The sequence below is a fragment of the Mustela nivalis genome (assembly GCF_964662115.1).
Source record: "Mustela nivalis genome assembly, chromosome: 10".
In the NCBI taxonomy this organism is placed as follows: domain Eukaryota; kingdom Metazoa; phylum Chordata; class Mammalia; order Carnivora; family Mustelidae; genus Mustela; species Mustela nivalis.
In genome coordinates this window covers 22,639,351-22,659,297 of record NC_139029.1, presented here as the reverse complement: position 1 = coordinate 22,659,297, position 19,947 = coordinate 22,639,351, and the positions used below count along the sequence as shown (strand labels likewise).

Sequence of the window (19,947 nt, the reverse complement as noted above, 5' to 3'; positions counted from 1 at the left end):
CGGGGCTCGATCCCAGGAGCCTGGGATCATGACCTGAGCTGAAGGCAGGCGCTTTAAAGACTGAGTCACCCAGATGCCCCTAACATGAAGTATTTCACGATAATATCTTATCTTTTTAATATTGGTGCATTCATGATTAATTATTCTGGATATGGTGTAGTTGTGTCATTGCTCTTTTCTTAATTTTGTCAGAGAATTGTCTGTGTTTTGAGTCTTCTCAAATAACTGATTTTTGGTTTTGTTGATCTTTTACATTGTATGTTTGTCTTTAGTGTCATCTTTCTTTCCATTTATGTTCTTATTTTATAAAATCTTAAGAATTATGCTGAGTTTATTAATTTTCTTTCTTCTTCTTTTCTCTTAAAATCATTAGAAGCTATAAGGGAACCTGTAATTATCACCTTAGCTTCACACAGAGACTAATGCATAGTTTTATTATCATTCAATTACTACATTTCATAATATTTATTATAATTTGTCTTTGATTTACATATTATTGTTCAGAAGTAAGATTTTTTTTTTTTTTTTAAGTTTCCATTCCTCTGGGCTTCTTTCTTTTCTTCCTCTCTTTCTCTTTGCTATTGCTTTCTAGCTTGATCAGAGTGTGGTGTGAGAAGGCAATTTTTTAAAAAGATTTTATTTATTTATTTGACAGTCAGAGATCACAAGTAGGCAGAGAGAGAGAGAGGAGGAGGAAACAAGCTCCCCAGCAAGCAGAGAGCCCGATGTGGGGTTCAATCCCAGGACCCTGAGATCATGATCAGAGCTGAAGGCATCAACCCACTGAGCCACCCAGGCAGGCCTTAACCCACTGAGCCACCCAGGCACCCCGAGAAGGCAATTTTTATCTGAGTTGTCTGAAATGGCAGCCTCCAGCCCCTTGTGCCTATTGAGCATTTGAAATTTGGGTGGCCAAAACTGACTAAGTGTAAAGTACACATTGAATTCAAAGGCTTAGTACCAAAAAAATGTAAAAATCTAATAAATTCTTGTTTTGATTACATATGGAAATTGTAGTATTTTGCATATGTTGAGTTAAATACAATATAAAATTAATTTTTTGAGGGGGTACGGGTAGAGGAAGAGGGAGAGAGAGAATCTTTTTTTGTTGTTTTAAGATTTTATTTATTTACTTATTTGTCAGAGAGAGAGAGAGAGAACACAAGCAGGGAGAGCAGCAGGCAGAGGCAGAGAGAGAAGCAGGCTCCCTGCTGAGCAAGGAGCCCCATGCAGGACTTGATCCAAGGACCCCAGGATCATGACCCAAGCCGAAGGCAGCAGTTTAACCAACTGAGCCACCCAGGTGTCCTGAGAGAGATATCTTAAGCAGGCTTCTCACCCAGGGTGGAGCCGGACAAAGGGCTTGATCTCAGCACCCTGAGATCATGACCTGAGCTAAAGTCAACAGTTGGACGCTCAACCAACTGAGCCACCCAAGTGCCCTTAAAATTAAATTAACTTGTTTCTTTTTACCTTTTTTTTTCATGTGGCTACCAGAAAACTTGAAAGAATGCACACAGCTCATGTTTATACTTCTATTGGGCAGTGCTGGTGCAAAAAGTACCAGTCTTTTGAAATTTGTTGAAGTCTGCTTTATGGTCCAGGCTGTGGTTAATTTTATCTATCACGTGTATCCTTGAGAAGAATATGTATTTTTTGTTAGGAAAAGTCTTCTATATATGTACACGTCCTCTATAGGTACACGATGAAGTTTTTAAACTGTTTTTATCAGGGGCACGTGGGTGGCTCAGTCAGTTAAGCCTCTGCCTTGGGCTCAGGTCATGATCCCAGGGTCCTGGGATGAAGCCCCAGGTTGGGCTTCCTGCTCAGTGGGGAGCCTGCTTCTCCCTCTCCCTCCGCCCCTCCCCCGCTTGTGCGCTCTTGTTCTCTTTCTCTGTCAAATAAATAAATAAAATAGCTTTTATCAAATCTTTTTAATCTTTACTATTTTGTCAGCCAGATTCATCAACAGGGAAGTATATTAACATTTCTTGCTATAATGGTGGATTTTTTTTTCTTGCAGTTTTGTCACTTTTTGCTTTATATTTCTTGAGATTATGTTATTAGATGCTTATCGTTTAGAGATGTGATAGCTTCCTGGTGAAACTGCTTATCTTTATGTAGTGAGGTCTTTGCTCCTAGTTATTTTTTTCCTTGAAGTCTGTTTTGTCAGATATTAATATGGCTATGAAGCTTTATTTTGCTTGGTATTTGTCTGTCCACATATTATTCTATTTTCTTCTTATACTCTTTTTTGCATTTTTTTTTAAAGATTTTTATTTATTTGACAGACAGAGATCATAAGTAGGCAGAGAGGCAGGCAGAGAGAGGGGGAACCAGGCACCCTGCTGAGCAGAGAACCTGATGCGGGGCTCGATCCCAGGACCCTGGGATCATGACCCGAGCTGAAGGCAGAGGCTTTAACCCACTGAGCCATCCAGGCACCCTGCATTTTTGTATTTTAGAAGTGGGTCTTATAAATATCCTTTAATTAGGTTTTTAAAAAAATTTTTTCAAAGACTTTATTTATTTATTTATTTGACAGACAGAGATCACAAGTAGGCAGAGAGGCAGGTAAAAGTGGGGGGGGCAGGCCCTCCACTGAGCAGGGAGCCAGGTGCAGGACTAGATCTCAGGACTCTGAGATCATGACCTGAGCTGAAGGCAGAGGCTTAGCCCACTGAGCCACCCAGGCGCCCCAGGTTTTCTTTTTTTTAAAGGCCTAATTTTTTGGTATTTATCTCAAGGATTGGCCCATTTTCATTTGTTGTAGCTACTCATTTATTTGAATCTATTCCTACTGTCTTATTTTGAGCTTTGCATATATACCCTGCCTTTTCTATACCTTTTTCCCTTTTATTGCCTCCTTTTAGATTGATTCTTTTTTTTTTTTAAAGATTTTTATTTATCTGAGAGAAAGAGAAAGAGAGATTGAGAGAACAAATGGGATGAAGGGCAGAGGGAGACGCAGATTCCCTGCCGAGCAGGGAGCCGGATGCAGGACTCCATCTCAGGACTCTGGAATCATGACCGGAGCTTAAGGCAGATGCTTAACTGACTGAGCCACCCAGGAGCCCTGATTATTTTTCCTTATTCCTTTTTTATCCCTCTAGTAGTTTGAGTAGTTTGGAATTTTCTATGCCCTGTTTATGTTCTTTTGGTGGCAGTTCTGGAAATTTTAAAACCAATACCTAACTTGTCAAAGTTGAAAGGTAGTTACTACTATTACCTGCCTCTGAAATGACATAAGTACCTTGGGATGCTTTAATTAAGTCCAGTTAATTACATTTAATTGCTTTAAATGCACTTTCCCAATATATGTGCTATTATCCAGTAAATTGGCCCTATCTTTTTTTTAATCCCCCAATTACACACTGTTAAGTTTCATATGATCAATGTTCATATAGATTTAACAACCTGTTTGTTATTTTCTTTGCTCAAAATTCCTCCTTGCATCTCGGCTTTTCTCTCAGGTATTATTTCCTTTTTTCTGCCTCAAGTTCATCCATTAACATTTTGTTTCTTGTGGGGCACCTGGGTGGCTCAGTCAGTTAAGTGTCTGCCTTTGGCTCAGGTCATGATCCCTGGGGTCCCTGGGGCCGCTGGAGTTGCCAGGATCAAGACCCCTGTCGGTCTCCCTGCTCAGCAGGGAGTCTGCTTGTCCCTCTCCCTCTGTCCCCCGCACCTCTGCGCTCTCTCCTTCTCACTCAATATATTAATTAATTTAAAAAAACATTTTCCTTTTTGAGAAAAATAAAATGATTAAGAATAACAATAATTCTCTTGGTTTTCACTAGGATATCTTTGTCTGATCCTCATTCTCAAAAAATATGTTGTATGGGTCCCCAGTTGATAGTTATTTGCTTTAAGCACATTTGGAAATACTATTCTACTCTGTTTTGCCTTCCATTGTGACTGTTGAGAAGTTAGTGGTTAGTCTAATTGCCGTTCCTTTGTAGCTAAAAATGTCTTGGTGAGAAGCCTTTATAGCATATGGTTAAAGGTGTGGCCTCTAGAATCAGACTGCCTGGATTTAAATCCCAGCTCTTTGCTCTGGTAGCTGTGAGATACTGAGCAAACTGATTAGCCTCTGAGTGCCTCTGCGTGCCTCAGTTTCCTCTTCTGTGAAAGGGGGACGATAATAGTAACAGTACCTAAGCTTATAGGGTTTTGGTGAGGATTAAATGAGCTAATGGAAAACATTCACAGGAGTGGGGGCACATTTTCAGTGCTATTAAAGTGTAAGCTGTCATTTTTTCTCTTTATGTTCTTAGGATCTCCTCCTCACTGGTGTTGGGCAATTTCACTATGTGGTACCAAGCTGTGGCTTTACTTTTTCTTCTCCTGTTTGAGATTCACTGAGCTTTTTGAATCTGTGAATTGTTGTCTTTTACCAATTCAGGAAAAGTCTAAGCCATATATCTTCACATACTGCCTCTGTCCGGCTCTCTCTCCTCTCTCCTTCTGGAACTTTAGTCAGATTTATCAGTCCTTTTCACTCGTTCACCGTGTTTTCGAGTCTCTGTGTTGTGAATACTCTGCATCATTTATTTATTTTTTAAAATATTTTATTTATTTATTTGACAAAGAGAGAGGGAACCCAAGCAGGGGGAGTGGGAGATGGAGAAGCAGGCTCTCTGCAGAGCAGGGAGCCCGATGTGGGGCTCCATCCCAGGATCCTTGGATCATGACCCCAGCCAAAGGCAGACGCCTAACGACTGAGCTGCCCAGGCAGCCCTACTCTGGATTATTTAAAATGTTTCCACGTATTCAGCGGTGTCTAATAGGCTATCAGACCTAGATATGGAGTCTTATATTTTCATGATTATCCCATTTTTATTTCCAGAAGTTGTGTTTGGTTCCCAACCAAATCTGCTTGGTTATTGTGTAATATCATTTTGCCCTTCACTCACATGTTTGACTCCTTCTTTTGTTTTGTTAAACGTGTTACCCATATTTTGTATTTTAGTCTGATAAATCCAGCATCTAAAGTCTTTGTTAGTCAGATTCGGCTGCCTTTTGTCTTGGAGCCTTATAAAGCTGATGGACAGGCCCCCGAGACAGGGGCCAGTTAGCAAGTTTTAAGCCATGGAGGGCTGTTCTTAACATCTTTCCTGCTTTCCTTCCCAGATATCCCATTTTCTCCCCCATCCCTTTGCCTCAATTTACTTTTTTTTTTTTTTTAAAGATTTTATTTATTTATTTGTCATAGAGAGAGAAGCGAAAGCAAGCACAGGCAGACAGAGTGGCAGGCAGAGGCAGAGGGAGAAGCAGGCTCCCCGCCAAGCAAGGAGCCCGATGTGGGACTCCATCCCAGGACTCTGGGATCATGACCTGAGCCGAAGGCAGCCGCTTAACCAACTGAGCCACTCAGGCGTCCCCTCAATTTACTTTTTTGAAAGGCTGATTCATCCCCATGATTTAAAAAAAACAAAAAAAGTGAAAAGCCTCTTTTCCAGCTCCCTGTCCCTTTCCTACTGGCAGCCTCTGTTTTTAGGTTTATGGATACTTCCAGAGATATTTTATGCAGATTCAAGCAAATACAAATTTAAAAATTCTTTCTCTTTTAACGCAAATGGGAGCACACTACACACATTGTTCTAAACTTGTTTTTTAATTTTAAAAAATATGTTTCTGCTTATAAAAGAAATACATGCTCATTTTGAGTAACATAAGTACCCAAGTGTCTACAAGCGGAAACTGAAAGTCCCTCTGGAATTTCATTCCCCAGAGATAACCTGCCTTTTGCGTCTATAAATACATATTTACATAAATGGGCCTTATGCAACAATACTGCTCTGTAACCTATTTTTTTCCCTCCAAATAATACACCCTGACATCTTTCCATGAATCTTTCCGCATCTGTCAGTGCTGTCCACATAGCCCGCAGCTCAGTGCCTGGGCTTGAGTCAGACAGAAGTAGGCTCGAGCCCTAGCTCTGCTGCGTGGTAGCTTCGGGACTTTTCAGATCCTCTCTGACCCTCAGCTTCCCTCATCTGGAAAATGGGGGTAGAAATGGTACATACCGTATGGTGTTGATCTGGGACCCGGAATAAGGTGTGTGTGATGTGTTTCCTTCGGGGCAGCTATGTTATAAGCCTCCGATGAATGATGTATTGATTTTATTATGACTCACTCTACTCGGTGGCCAGTTAGAATCCGCAGGATGATATCTGATGGTTTATTAATCATTCCCCCTTTGATGGACATTGGAGGGTACGCATTTATTTTTTTGTGGGGGCTTTTTGCCAATCCTGTGAACACTGAACTTCCTTTACCTTTGTGTGAGTGTCTTCTTGTGAACTCCCTCCAAAGGGGTCACTGGTCCTCTGAATCCTAACCTCTGCCTCCTTTCTCTCCAAGGAGGAAATGGAAATGCCCCATGGGGTGAAGCACGTGTGTTACGTAGGTTTTTGCTTTTACTTACTGCTCTTCTTCCTCCCTCTCCTCAGGTCTGGGGGGATGGGAGGGGTCTTCCTAGAGGACCTAGAGTTAATCCTGCCCCCGCCCAACTCTCCTCCAGAGCATGGTAGCACTCCCCGCCCCTGGTGGTGCTGAACCTCAGACTTCCAGTTTTCCCCGACCTTTGGAACCTGACCATTCATGAGAATTCAGCCAAAGATTAGATTTCAGACCCTACTTTCACAGTAGTTCCCTGTGGTTTGCAATAAATTATAAGAATCAAAACATACTTGAAACGGGATAAAAGCCTCAAGTTAGAGAAAAGGGGGAAGTGAAGGGGAAATCTTGGTATGACAACCTCTCACCCTCTGCCAATCCTGGAAAGGTATGACTGAGTGTTGGACTCTAAGTTAATGCTGAGCTTCCTGGCAGCCAGAGCAAAAAGGGGAGCAGGAAAAGACCAAAAACCACTCTACCTTGAAATGCTCATAAGCGGCTGGAGTGAGCGGGGAAGGTGAGAGGCTGAGAATGAAGACCAGCTCCTCTCCGGGCATGGAGACCCTTGCAGTCTGCACATATTTCTTAAATGCTACTTCGTGTCAGTCCTGTTCTAGGCATTGGGAATATAGTGGGACCAAGACATCCATGCTCTCTGTCCTCCTGCTGCTTACAGCACAGCGAGGAGAGAGACAGTAAGTGAGTGCAGAGCAAGTAAGTGCTCCAAATGGGCCTTCGATGCTGCTGCTGCTCCTTGGTTCTTAGGTGCTTTCCTCCCCCCCCCCCCCCCGCAGCTTGGTTCTGGGGCAGTGCTCCGCCTCCTGGGGGCCCTCCGCCGTGGCCAGGCAGGGGAGCCGCAGCCCCCAAAGCTGGAGGTGCTGGAGGACATGATGGAGGTCAGCTTAGCATCACCTGTCCAGAGACCCAGAAGGAAGGAAAGGCCCGTGGCCCAAGGCCCTGCCAGGTGCCAGGTACAGAGCAAGTTCTTCACATAGACAGTGTTCCATCATCCCTGCCCAGGGATGCTGTCACACCTGCCTCACAGAGATGTCACGGCCACCACACAGCTGTGACCTGCCCATGGTCACACTGAATGTGCTAGCCAGAGACGGGGTTAGTCCCCCCCACTTGCCTGCTAGCGGGGTCTGTGTGCTCTTTGTCCAGCGCTCCTGAGCTTGACTGGAGCCTCCAGCGCATTTGGAGGGGGAGCAGTTGCTGACCTTTGTTCCTGGCTGACCAGCATGTTCTACCATCCGGAGGCCCTCTAGCAGCCTCCCCCTGAAGGGATGGCGTGGGCCCCTGGTGGCCTCTGACTTCTTCCGCTGTCGAAGCCATTCCTCTCTCTTTCAGGAGGGGACTCCTGTCTGTGAGGCCTGTGCTGAGTGTCCTGGCTTGAGTGCCTCTCTCCCCACTGCCCCCCTGCTGAAGCAGACAGAAGCTGGGGAGGTGATAATGGGGGGAGCAGTGCCCGCTGGGGCTGGGAGGCTACTCCCAGAGTCATGGCCTCAGTTCCTCTCCCCTTCCGGGCAGTGTGGCCCAGCAGAGGCTGAAGAGGAGGAGCCTGGTGAACAGGACGGGGGAGAGGACTCAGGTGAGATGCCAGGGAGAGAGCCCTCCCAGGAGCTGCTTCCACCCCTGCTAGGACTCTTCTCTCTCTCGCGCCATCCCCGAGTCCCACTGCCCGCTGTCCTTCCACAGAGGGATGGGGCTGCTAGCTGCCCGGGATTGGACCCAACGGCTCAGGTTCCTAAAGTTGGGAGCCCCCAACCTTGCCTACCTGAACCCTTTAGCGTTGAGTCGCCCCTGCCCCTTGCTCCTCAGGCATCCCATGGGGGGTTTGTGACTCTTTCTCTCTCTTTCTCCCTCTCCCCCCATCCAGCTCAGCTTCGGCCCCAACAGGAGAAGCTGTCCCTGGATGTCGGGGTACGGGCTACAGTGGTCCATGCCTTACAGGAGGTGCTGCGGAATCGGTAAGGACTCGCTCCCCACTTCCCTGACATCCCACGTCCTGAGAGCTGTCCTCGCCTCCCAGGCCCATGCTGCCATGTTCTCAGGGCTTCTGAGTGTGTGACAAACCCCATTTTGTAGCTGCGAGCTCATCTGCCTGCACAGCGAGCTGGTGGAGAGGTGACATTTGAACCTGGGTCTCTCTGGCTTCAAGGTCACGCCCGCCCCTTAAGCCACTGCTGCTGCTCCTGTCCTTGTGGTTGCCACCCACAGCAAATGATTTCAGACACAGAGAGACTGAGCATCTGAGAGCTCTGAGCCCAGAGCTCTCGTTTGCAATGGTGAGACCAAGGCTCAGAGAGGGTAGGACTTGGTAAAGGCCACACAGCAAGTCAGTGGCAGAGTCCGTGTTACACTGAGGGCCAGGGCTCAGTCCCCTGCCTGGCTGCTTCCTTCCCTTTTCCCCCAGGCTTCCTCCAACCCAGTTCCACTGGCCAAGGATAAAGCGGGGGCTGATCAGTCAGATCTTGCTTTGCCGCTTATCATGAGGCCTTGGGCAAGCACCTTATGTTCTCTGAGCCTTGCTCACCCCATCTGTAAATGGAGAATGAGAATATGGCTTGCTCACAGAGCTGGGGTGAGAATGAATGCGTATACATAGGGAGATGCACAGAATAGGACCCACAGTTGGTCCAGACCCTGCCCCATACTTTCCCTGTCCGGCGGAGGGCCTAGATCACTTCGCAGGCTCAGAGCCGTGGCTCCCGCAGCCTCCAGGACCTTCCAGATCTGGTGCTGAGTGAGGAGGCGGTGGAGGGCATCGCTGCTGGCATTGAGACAGCCCTCTTCGATCTGACACAAGCCACCAGCTGTCGCTACAAGACCAAGTACCGCAGCCTGCTGTTCAACCTGCGTGATCCCCGGAATCCGGTGCGCGGAGCTTGGGGGCAAGCCCAGACCCTCCCTTGGAGGCTCGAAGCCCAGGCAGGATATTGGGGTGGGGGGTGCTTCTGGAGCAGTGTGGTGCAGCCCCCATGCCTACCTCTGCAGGACCTGTTTCTCAAAGTGGTTCGGGGAGATGTCACCCCCCACAACCTGGTGCGGATGAGCTCCACCCAGCTGGCCCCCCAAGAGCTGGCCCGCTGGCGGGACCAGGAAGAGAAGAGGGTGAGCTGTTGGGTTAAGTCAGGATAGTTGATGTGGGAGGGACCCAGGGAGGGGAGGGCCTGAGGGTGCAGCAGGGAGACAGAACAGAGGGGGAGGGGTGCAGTGAGATTTGGGGAGCACAAGACAGAGATAAAAAGGAGGAAATGGAAAGAAAGAGCAGGAAGACAAGGAGAGAGAGACAGAGAGACAGAGAGACCTCTCTACAAAAAAAATGGACAAGAGGCAAAAGGAAAAGGCCTGGCGATGGAGAGCTTGGTGGAGTGGGGACCCTTGAGAGGTGTTATCTTCCATTTGCTTTTCTGCAGAGCTGGGCTGTGGGCAGGGGTGGGGTACTGGGTGTGATGGTCTGGGGTCTGGAGTCCAGGATTGTCATCCATCACTGATGGGGGTAGACTCCCCTGGGATGTCTCTGTTCCCACATCAGCATCAGAAGCCCCAGAAAAGTCTTCCTGGTGCCTCAGGCTGGGGGAGGGACCCCACAGCCCTCATGCTTCACAGTCATGTCCTCATACAACCCATGTCCATGGGTCTCTTCCGTCCTGGGGACGGGTCGGGGACAGGGAAGGTATGGGCACTGAGCTAACTTTAGGGAATGCTTGCCGGGGATCCCTGACAGAGAGGGGGCTGATCTCAGAGTAGGCTGGTGGGGCAGGGTGGGCTGCTGCAGCCTCCGTTCTGGAAGATACTAGGCGGATTAGATCCACCTGGAATCCACTAGGTGACTCTGTCCACTGTAGGCTGAGCTTCTGTCCAGGTACCTGTGGGGGACCAGGAGCAGGACCAGCTTACATATCTTGTGGGGGGCAGGGCCAAACAAAAATGTGTGGCCTTTTGCTCAAGAAGCAGTAAGAATTTCAAGATGGCAACAACATGAAACAAGAGACCTTGTGAAGGGCCGTGGCCATGTAAGCGCGGGAGCCCTCAGCTGTGAGGCGAGCCCCGCCAGGGAGGACGGGACCTCCTCCAGGCTTCCAGGAAACATTTCAGATAAGATGACGTTGATCAACAATAAGAATGACAGGTAGCATTTACTGTGAGCCAGACTCCAGCCAAGCATTCTACATTTGTCATTTAATTTAATGCCCTTAATTTAATTCCTCGAAAACAGATACATGGAGGCTCAGAGCAGTGAAGTGCTTGTCCAAAGCCACACTGCCTTGGGGGGTCTCTAGTCACGACCCAGCTGATGCTTCCGAGCCTACACTTTTCCCACTGCACCGTGTTCTTCCCAAACCAGAGGGTGGGGCACAGTCAGAGGCAGAATTGACTTGTGGGAGAAGATGAAGTCCAAGAAGGCTTGTTGGAGGAGGCAAGGCTCGAGTTTGGAGGGAGAATGAGTGAGCTCTGGAGCAGTAGGGCTGAGCGGGGAGGGCTTGTTAGGCATGGGGAAGGGTGGAAGCAGAAGTGTGAAGGGAGAGGAAGGGGTGGCCCAGGAGGGAGTCCGCAGGAGAGGGGCCTCCCCGGGGGAAAGTGAACACCGGGGTTCCTAGTAGACTGGGACCCCCTGATCTGGCTGAGTTGGGGCTACTTGCCACCCCCCCCCCCCAGGGCCTGGAGATCATTGAGCAGCAACAGAAGGAGTCGTGCAGCCTCCCGGCCTTCAAACTGACCCACAAGGGTGAAGTGGAGATCCCGCGGGACGTGGACCAGACGCTGACCCTGGAGGACCTGGTGGTAAGCGGCCGCCTGACCTGGTACTGGGGGCGGGGAGGAGGGGTGGTCTGGCACCCAGGGTCCCACTCCTCACCTTGGCAGCTGGGTGGCCTTGAGCCAAGTTGCTGGGCCACTGTGAGTGCCAGGGTTTTCACGGCGAACAAGGGGATGGTCGTTGCCATAGGGGTCCAGCCGAACAGGGGGCAGGACGGAACCCCTGGGACTGGCCTGTCCTCACCTTCTCGGTGGTCCCCTCCGTCCTGCCCAATGCCAGGTCATCCCATGGGAGTGAGAATGAGTCTTATCACTGCTGCTTTCTTCAGTCCCAGTTGTTCTTGCCAGATCTCTGGTTGGGAAGCAGGAGGGTCACACTGTTTGAGTCAGCGACTGTTTTTGGATATGAGGAACAGAGACCTACTCTCTTTGGTAGCAGGACTTTGGGGTGCTGGGGGCGCAGAACCACCCAGAGCCCAGGGCTGTCACTATACTCCCCTTGCATCGCTGGGGATCTGCTCCTTCCTCCCTGTTGTGCACTGCCCCCCCATCCCCCCCCACCCCGCCTCCCTTGTCTTGCACGTGGCCTGTCACCGTGGCTCAGCAGCCCTCAAATCAATGAACTCATCACCAGTTCAGCCTCCCGCAGATGATCAGAACTCCCCCTCGGCTTATTTCAGTCACTCCCGGGAGGCTGGTCTGGTTTGGCTTAGGTGTTCGGTGGCTCAGATGCTCACCTGCCTCTAATAAGCTTTGTGTCCCGGGGTGGACAGTGTGGATGGACCCCGTGAGCCACGTGCTCTCAGTAAATGACAGTGAACGTGACAGACAAAAATCCCTGCTCCCTCCCGCTGCCTGCATGGAAGGGAGTTTCCAGCAAAACCAATCTGTATTCCCCAAACAAATGGCACCTAAGTGTAGAGGGAGGAACTCGAAAACCCAGAAAGGAGCCCTCACCGGGGAGAGAATGGCAGAGAAGCGGAGAGGGGAGTAACATGTAATAGCATCTTCACTCCTTATCCAGCCCCACTCTATGCCCCTTTGACAACAGTGCCTCGTTCAGAAGTCACAGTGACCTATGAGGTGGGTGATGCCAGTGTCCTGGATGAGGAACCCGAAGCCCTGTGCCCAGGGTCACTTAGTTGGTCCCAGAGGACCAACTGTGATTTGAGGTGTGTGCCTTGGTGCTACTCTGAAGGTGGTTTATGAGGCCAGAGTGGAGCTTCTGAATCCTTCAAAACCTTCCTAAAGCTATGTTTGATTTGTGTTTATTTTTTTTTTAAGATTGTATTTAATAGAGAGAGAGAGAGAGCATGCGCGCGCGCCTTAAGCAGCAGGGGGGAGGGGCAGAAGGAGAAGGAGGCTCCCCGCTGGTAGGGAGCCCCAGGTGGGGCTTGATCCCAGGACCCTGGGTTCTTGACCTGAGCTGAAGGCAGACCCTTAACTAACTGAGCCACCCAGGTGTCCCTGTTTTATAGTTAAAGCTATTTCTGTTGTGAGGGAAAAAGGTGATTTGACAGTGAGCATCAAGTCTTAAAAATGTTCATTCTTGGGCTCCTGGGTAGCTCAGTTGGCTGAGCAACTGCCTTCGGCTCAGGTCATGATCCTGGAGTCCTGGGGTCGAGTCCTGCATCGGGCTCCCTGCTCAGCAGGGGGTCTGCTTCTCCCTCTGACCTTCCTCCTCTCCTATTGGCTGGCTCTCATTCTCTCTTTCAAATAAATAAATAAAATCTTTAAAAAAAAAATAAAATAAGAAAAAACAATGCTCATTCTCCCTGATTCTGCCATCTGCTTCTGAGAACTTGTCCCGAGGACAGAGATGAAAGCTTAGAAAAGTGCTCTCTCTGCATAAGGACGTCCTCAGTACCGTTTGTAATGATGAAACTCTGGGAATGACCCCACCATCCAGGAGTGGTGGCAATGCACATACGAGGCCCCTCTCTACCCCCCCCATCTCCCCCCACCGCCCACTTACTCAGGTGCTGGGGAATACGACAGGCATCTCTGCTGTAATTCAGAGATGCGATGAGGATACAGGCGGAATATATGATCCCAGCTTTTTTACTCAAAGGACCCCCGCACCCTGTGTGTAGGAAATCTGCTACAAGGACAAGTGTCTCTGAGTGCTGGGGCCAGGGGTGACTTTTCAGTGATTTTCAAATTTTCTGTATTTTCCAAATTTTCTCCAATACCTTTACCGTATCTCTGTAATAAAAAAATAAAAAACCTTATCTCCGAGGCTCCCTATGGATGGAGAGCTGCTGCCTTCTCTGGCACCTTGCCAGCCCACTGCTCTCTCCTCCTGTGCTTCCTAGGGACCCATGGTGTCCATAGATGACAGCCCACCAGCCCTGGCAGCCACGTTGAAGGCCACCACAGAGCAGGACAAGGACACCACGGGGCAGCACGAACACCACTTCCTGGACCCCAGCTGCCGCATCTGCCTGGGTTGGCGGGAGACACGGGCTGGGGCAGGCTAGGGCTGAGTGGGGGCTCAGCAGCAACAGGGATCCATGGCCTGGGGAGAAGGTGGCAAGGTGGGCCTATCTGTGTCCCGGGTCACCTTGAAAAGAACCCAGTTCAAAGCCTGGCTCCAGGGGCGCCTGGGTGGCTCAGTGGTTTGGGCTGCTGCCTTCGGCTCGGGTCATGATCTCAGGGTCCTGGGATCGAGCCCCGCATCGGGCTCTCTGCTCCGCAGGAAGCCTGCTTCCCTCTCTCTCTCTCTCTGCCTGCCTCTCTGCCTACTTGTGATCTCTGTCTGTCAAATAAATAAATAAAATCTTTAAAAAAACAAAAAAACAAAAAACAAAGCCTGGCTCCAAAGCCCTAGGCTGGCTTCATCTAGCCGCCTGCCTGTCAGCTTCGGCTGCTGTTCTTTGTAGACTGGAAGCCCTCGTGTGAGCTGCCAAGCTCTTTCAAAGCTACTACAAGGATAGGGGACAGTATCTTCGAGAGAGCTCCAAGCCCAGCCTTCCCATCCTCTCCAGAGACGCCCCAAGCTAGGGAGAAGCCTCCCACACAGCTCCAGGACAGGTGTGGGGCTGGGGCCGGGAGGGGTCAGCGGGGGCGGGGCACCCACCTGGGGGGCAGAAGACACAGTATGGCCTCTTCTTTCTTTGTGGCCTGGGGCAAGTCTTGCCTCTTCTGTGGGTCTCAGTTTCCCCATCTGTGCAGTAGAACCAGTCATCACCACCTGCTGGTTCCCCCCACAAGGCCATGCTCGGACTAGTGCTCCAGCACCCACATGGGGAACACAGGGCCTGCTCTGAAAAGTAGGGAGATGGTGACGAATGGCCTGATAACCTGCTCTGTCTGGGCCTCTCTGTCCCTCTCTCTAGGCTCCAGATGCCTGCCGGGCCCACAAAGGCTCTGCCCAGCCAGCCGCCCTGGGAGGGAGCTTTGGACATGTTCTCCATCAAGCGGTTCAGGGCCACGGCCCAGCTGGTGTCTGGAAACAGCTGCCGGCTCCTCACGGTACTCCGGCCCTGCTCTCCAGGGTCGTCCCCCTCACACACCGGGAGTCAGCTCCTCACACTGCTTTCATTCTTTGATTCTCTTACTCCCTCGTTCTAGAACTAGGCATGGGGACCTCTCTGGGCCTGGCCCTGTGCTGGGCACGGGGCCAATGAGACACCAGCCCCACTCCTGCGGAGACACATGGGGGTCAAGGACTCCCTGTCACCGAAGGCATAATGCGAGAGGGCCCTGGGAGAGGAGTGTGGTGCCTCCCTGACCCCGGGGAAGGGGGGGTTAGGAGGGATGGTCAAGTGACTGAATGGTCAAGCTGAACTGAGGGATGGGAGTGGAAAGGTTAAGGAGGGAGGAAGGAGCTTCTGAGGAGCTGCAAGGGTGGGTCCAGGTAGGCTGTAGGCCTCCAGGGACAGTCAGGGCTTCTCAGGCTGCCACTGACCTTCCTGGGGTTCTGGTATACCATCCTTGTCACTGAAGGCTGTGGCTTTGCCTTGGCGGGTGTGGAGTGTGCGCTAAGTGAGTGGGAAGTTGGGGGCTGACTGGCTGTCCTCCCTGCCCCCAGACCCTGCCTGAGGTGATCCGTTCGGCAGGCTGCATCCCCTCTGGTACTGTCTGGGAACTTCTGGCCAGCGTCTGCCCGGCAGAGGCCAAGGTAACTGGCATCCTCGGGCACCACCCTCTCCTCCTAGCAGGGGACCCCCAGCCCTGTGCTCCGTCTCTCTCCATGTCTGGAGCAGAGGCCTGGCTTAGGCTGTCTGGGTCTGGTTTCCCCTGTAATCATAGACACTCTGTGACCCTGGGCAAGTCCCTCACTTTCCTCCTCTGGAAAGGGGCACCTGCGTCCTCACAGGGTCGTCAGAGGTTTAGATGAGGGCGGGGTGTTCGCAGGAGGAAAGGATGGCTGCTCCAGAAGCCACCCTCCTTCCTGCAACTGCAGGACATCTGCGTGGTCAGACTGTGCCCGCACGGGGCTCGGGACACACAGAACTGCCGTCAGCTCTATTCCTACCTCAACAACAAACAGCGCCATGGCCTGGCAGCTGTGGAGCACGTGGGCATGGTCCTGCTGCCCCTGCCCGCCTTCCAGCCCCTGCCCCCCAGACTGCGCCCTCTTGGAGGCCCCGGTGAGTGCCCCAATGCGAGAACCAGACCCTGCCTCCCCTCCCCTGTGACCAGCGGGGAGGGCTGTTGAAGGTCACCCTGGTGTCCACGGAGGAGGCAAGCTCAGCTCAGCTCAGCAGGGAACTTCCTGACACTGGCACACGGAGGGACCATCATAGCTCTGTATTGCTTACTGGGTGCCAGGCAGTGTTCTAGAAGCTTCACTTCTATTAATTTATTGAGTCCTCGGAATAACCCCCATCAGAATGCTGATGTCATTTTCTCCATTTCACAGATGAGGAAACTGAGGTAGGGAGAAAGCTGGTGACTTGTCTGGGGTCACATGGCCAGTCAGAAGCGGGGCCAGGCCTCACAGCCGGGCGGCATGGCTGCAGAGACAGGGCTGCTGACCACCACATGGACTGCCTCTTCAACTAGGCATCCGGATTAGAAAGCCCTGGGGGGGTCACAAGGAAGGCAGACACGGCGGGACAGAGGCAGGACCCACAGACAATCAAAAGCATCACCCAAGATGGGAAGGAGGGAGGTTTTCACTGCAGTGGTCCTAGGCCAAGGTTGGCCGTGGTGCACAGGGTGTGGCTCCAGCAAAGCCCCCGGGGGTGGGGGTGGGGGTGGGGGTCAGGGGGTTAGCTGCCTCCATTTCCAAGCAGAACACTTGGCCTTTCTGGGCTGCCGGTCCTGGGGACAATGTGGCAGACTGAACCCATATAGTCTTGAGGTCAAACCATCCATTGCCCTACCCTTCATCAGGGGAGTCCATTCCTGTGCCTGAGACAGGCTCACCCTCTTCTTACTGTTCCCAGCATCTCATGGGCCCCCGTCTCACTGCTAGAAAGCTCTCCTTGGGGCCTCCTCTCCAGACCTGCTGCTGCCACAGTGCAGCTTCTGGGGATGGTATGCTCTCTCCTACCCGGCCCTTGGTCTCTCTGCTCCCTCTTTTCCCAGGCCTGGAAGCTGCTCATTCAAGCCTGGTCCTGGCTGTGCTGCTCCCCAAGGCAGGGCTTCGACACACAGCGGAGTCCAGCCCTTTGTGGGGGAAGGTTCGAAAGATGGTCTCCTTCAACAGAAAAGTGGAGAGGAGAAGCTATCAGCCAGAGGACAGGAGTCCCAGCGCGGCCTTGAAGGGCTCCCCTTCCCCAAAGGGTGCTCCGCTGCCGAGCCAAGACGCGGGCTGCCTGGCTCCAAAGGGAATTTGTGCTTGGCACAGGCCTTCTCGAGGCAGGGAGAGACTGTGGGGAGAGCCAGAGGCCTGGCAGGGTCCTAGGCAAGGGCAGTGGCCCCCCAAACCAGGCTGGTGCCAGTCATGGCATCTCCATTCAGCAGCACCATCTGGCCCCAGCCAGCACCTCCACAGGGCCTCCTGTCCCCACCAGGCCCTGCTCCAGCATCTGGAATCCCTGGTGTCCATGAGCCACCAGCTCCAAGCCTCGCTGAGCTCCCCAGGCCAGGGGCTCTTTCCCCCAACCCCTGCCCAGCCCCCTACAACCCCTGGAATTCTTGGCCTATTTTGCCAGCGCCCTGCATTTCCAGAGCCCCCTGGCCAGGCTCCTGACTCTTTGGCTCCTACAGATGGAGCTGGTTCTGAGTGTACCCTCCCCAGAGAGACCTGACCCTCATTGCCAACCAGAAGAGAGGCCTTGATTCCCTCCCCAGGACTGAATCTTGAGCTGTTTCCAGAGAGAGGGAGGGGCAGAGGAAGCAGGGGAGGGTCAGCTGTTTGAGTTGCTTGTTCTGCGGTCTGCTTGGTGTTGATTTTTGGTTCAATAAAGAGTTTGGCAAAGGTGAGGTTGCCTCTGTTGGCTAATCAGGAGAGATCCGGGGCCGGGCCAGGTGTGGATCGGGGTAGGTGTGTCTGTGACTTTCTGTACACAGATGTAGCAGAGCTGAAGTGCTGGGGATGGAGGGGGCAGCCCTGCCAGTTGCTTGCCTTGAGCTCCTGAACCATCACTGCACCCCAGGGCACATCTGTTGCTGTGGTGGGTTCTGGAAGCATTTCTGCAAGTATTCTGAACTAGGAGGAAGAAGCCATGGGAGAGAGGGCAGAACTAGGGTGGGGGAGACAGAAATGAGGCTTTTGCTGGGGCACAGACACCAAGAGATTATTAGGGAGAAAAAGGAGAGCAAGTTGCAATAATTTTTAATTTTTCAGTTACACCCCCCCATTGTTTTTCAGTTACCAGCAATTTTTTCATTTGGCTAGTTGGGTACCACCATATTTCCTCTGTGTCTCTGTGTCCATGTGGATCTGTGAGTGTCTCTGTACACATGGGCTTGTGAGCATGTGTGTGCCTCTGTGTGCATGGATGTCTGATAGTGTGTGTGTGTGTGTGTGTGTATGGGTGTCTGTTGAGTAAGTTAGGAGATCCATTTAGGATGATGCTTCTCTGCGTGTCTTGCCAGCTCCCAGAAACTGGTGCAGGAGAAAACCACGGGTCTTGGCCTGGGAAGGAGTGGATGGATATTCAGGGCAGGCTGGGAAGCCCGTCGTGTTAGGGCCGGATGGCGCTGCTTTGCCTGGGGCCTGGAGTGAGCTCCTAACAGCAGCTACAATTGTAAAGCTTTTCAGTATGGGGTGGACCCCACACGAACTGAGTCTGGGGACCCACCTGGAAACTAGCTGCCCCCTGGCTGCCTAACCCAGTGGGAAGAGGCAGGGCCCTGCTTAGAGGAAAGAACTTCTGGCTGACCCCTCCTCCCTCCTCACCCCGCCTCCCCGGTCCTAAAGGGGTGCATACCCCGTCCATCCCTCTGGAAGTCTATCTGTGCACCCGCCTCGCTCTGGAGCGTGCTGTACTGGGAAGGATGGGGCATTGGTTGTTTGGGGGAGCCCCTCTTCTCTGCCCCATGAGCTCTGCTGCTGCCCTACCCGCGGCCGACAGCAGAGGGGGCCCTCGGCCTAGGGATGGAGGTCGGGGCTAGCAGGACCAGAGGACGAACTGGGGGCGGGGAGAGGTATGGAATTTTAGCCGGAGGGACAGGAAGAGGGGCCCAGAGTGTGGTGCGGGGGCAGGAGGAGGACGCGGAAAGGGGACTGGACAAGTGAATCAGGATTGAGAAAGCGGGGTTCCTTCGGTAACTTTACCGACTCCGACGGGCTAGTGAGCGCCACAGCCTCCGTTCTGTATGTAAATGACACAAATTACTATGCAACCTGCAGCCTGATCTGAGTCGGCAACTTGGATCATTTACCTAACGCAGTTGGGGCAGGTCAAGGGGAAGACGGCTGCGCACCCCTTCTCCCCAGGCCCAGGGCTTCCTCTCAGGGAGACAGGAGAGCGTATGCTGCCTTCTCAGGGCACTCAGGGAAGAGCAGGCTCTGTACTCTCGGCCGGGCCTTCCTTTCGGAGCTTCAGTTCCCTCCCTCCCCCCTGCAAATTGGGGGGATGACTCGGCCTTCCAGCACCTCGCCCCGCGAAGAGGGCTAGAGGTGGACCGCGAAATCCTGCAGCGTGCTTGGAGGCTGGGGCTGGACAGTACGACCTCCACCCACGCTTTGGCCCTAGTCCACAAGCCTCTTCCCTCGCCTTTCTAGCAGCGGAGGAGGCCAGGAGCAAGGATTAGGCGAGCTGTTGCTAGGGGGCGTGACCGGAGGTTGCTGGGCTCCAGGGACGTTGCTAAGCAGCGCTGGGCGGGGCTCACGTTGCTAGGCCTGAGTAGGAGTCCCCAGGGACCGGAAAGGCCACCTAGCTCCCCTCGGCTTCAGAGCAAGGCGCGACTTTCTCCGGGCCTCGGCTTCCCCCGGGCTGGACGCAGTTTCCGAGGGTCCTTCCGGTTCACACCCTCCGAGACTCCGTGATCCTCTGGGCTCTGGAGCGAGGAACCCTGGGTCTTTGGGCACGTGTCTCTGCGCTTGCTTGAGCGGTAGAGGGGGGAGGGGGGCTCGCATTTGGGTTTCCATAGCAACCGCTCCCGTATCGTCCCATTTCTCCCAAAGGTTTGAGCGGTAGCGTGTAGAAATTTGCATATATCTGCATGTCATTAACATAGAGGCGGGGCCGGAACTTGTTTGGGCAACTATCCCGGGACAGTTCCCTTTGCTTCTCTCCCATCCCGCCCGAGGGGCACGTGGGCCGCGCATGCGTGAGTGTTTCGCTTGTTAATGTTCCCAGAATTGGGGTGGGTGGGTGATCTGTAATAGTGACCTCCCGTTTTGGCCCTTTATTGAACCACTAGCATGAATTCGTCCAAGTACCC

The 19,947-nt window shown here is 52.2% G+C and overlaps 1 protein-coding gene across 4 annotated transcripts in view; it reads left to right on the top strand.

Annotated features, from left to right (window-relative positions):
* Positions 1-17,536, top strand: part of SPOCD1 (SPOC domain containing 1) — a 30,079-nt gene extending 12,543 nt beyond the window's left edge. Inside the window, exons 2-14 of one of the 4 annotated variants that reach the window (XM_082685639.1) lie at positions 7,194-7,370; positions 7,750-7,845; positions 7,930-7,990; positions 8,279-8,369; positions 9,117-9,276; positions 9,397-9,513; positions 11,062-11,187; positions 13,476-13,608; positions 14,043-14,193; positions 14,499-14,634; positions 15,194-15,283; positions 15,569-15,755; positions 16,699-17,536. In XM_082685639.1, coding sequence (XP_082541765.1) covers positions 7,194-7,370; positions 7,750-7,845; positions 7,930-7,990; positions 8,279-8,369; positions 9,117-9,276; positions 9,397-9,513; positions 11,062-11,187; positions 13,476-13,608; positions 14,043-14,193; positions 14,499-14,634; positions 15,194-15,283; positions 15,569-15,755; positions 16,699-17,363 — 2,190 coding nt within the window. In that variant the 3' untranslated portion in view covers positions 17,364-17,536. Of the gene's footprint in view, positions 1-7,193; positions 7,371-7,749; positions 7,846-7,929; positions 7,991-8,278; positions 8,370-9,116; positions 9,277-9,375; positions 9,514-11,061; positions 11,188-13,475; positions 13,609-14,042; positions 14,194-14,498; positions 14,635-15,193; positions 15,284-15,568; positions 15,756-16,698 lie in introns of all 4 variants that reach the window. The other 3 variants (XM_082685637.1, XM_082685636.1, XM_082685638.1) reach the window with 3 other exon arrangements.
* The last annotated feature ends 2,411 nt before the right edge of the window (positions 17,537-19,947 follow it).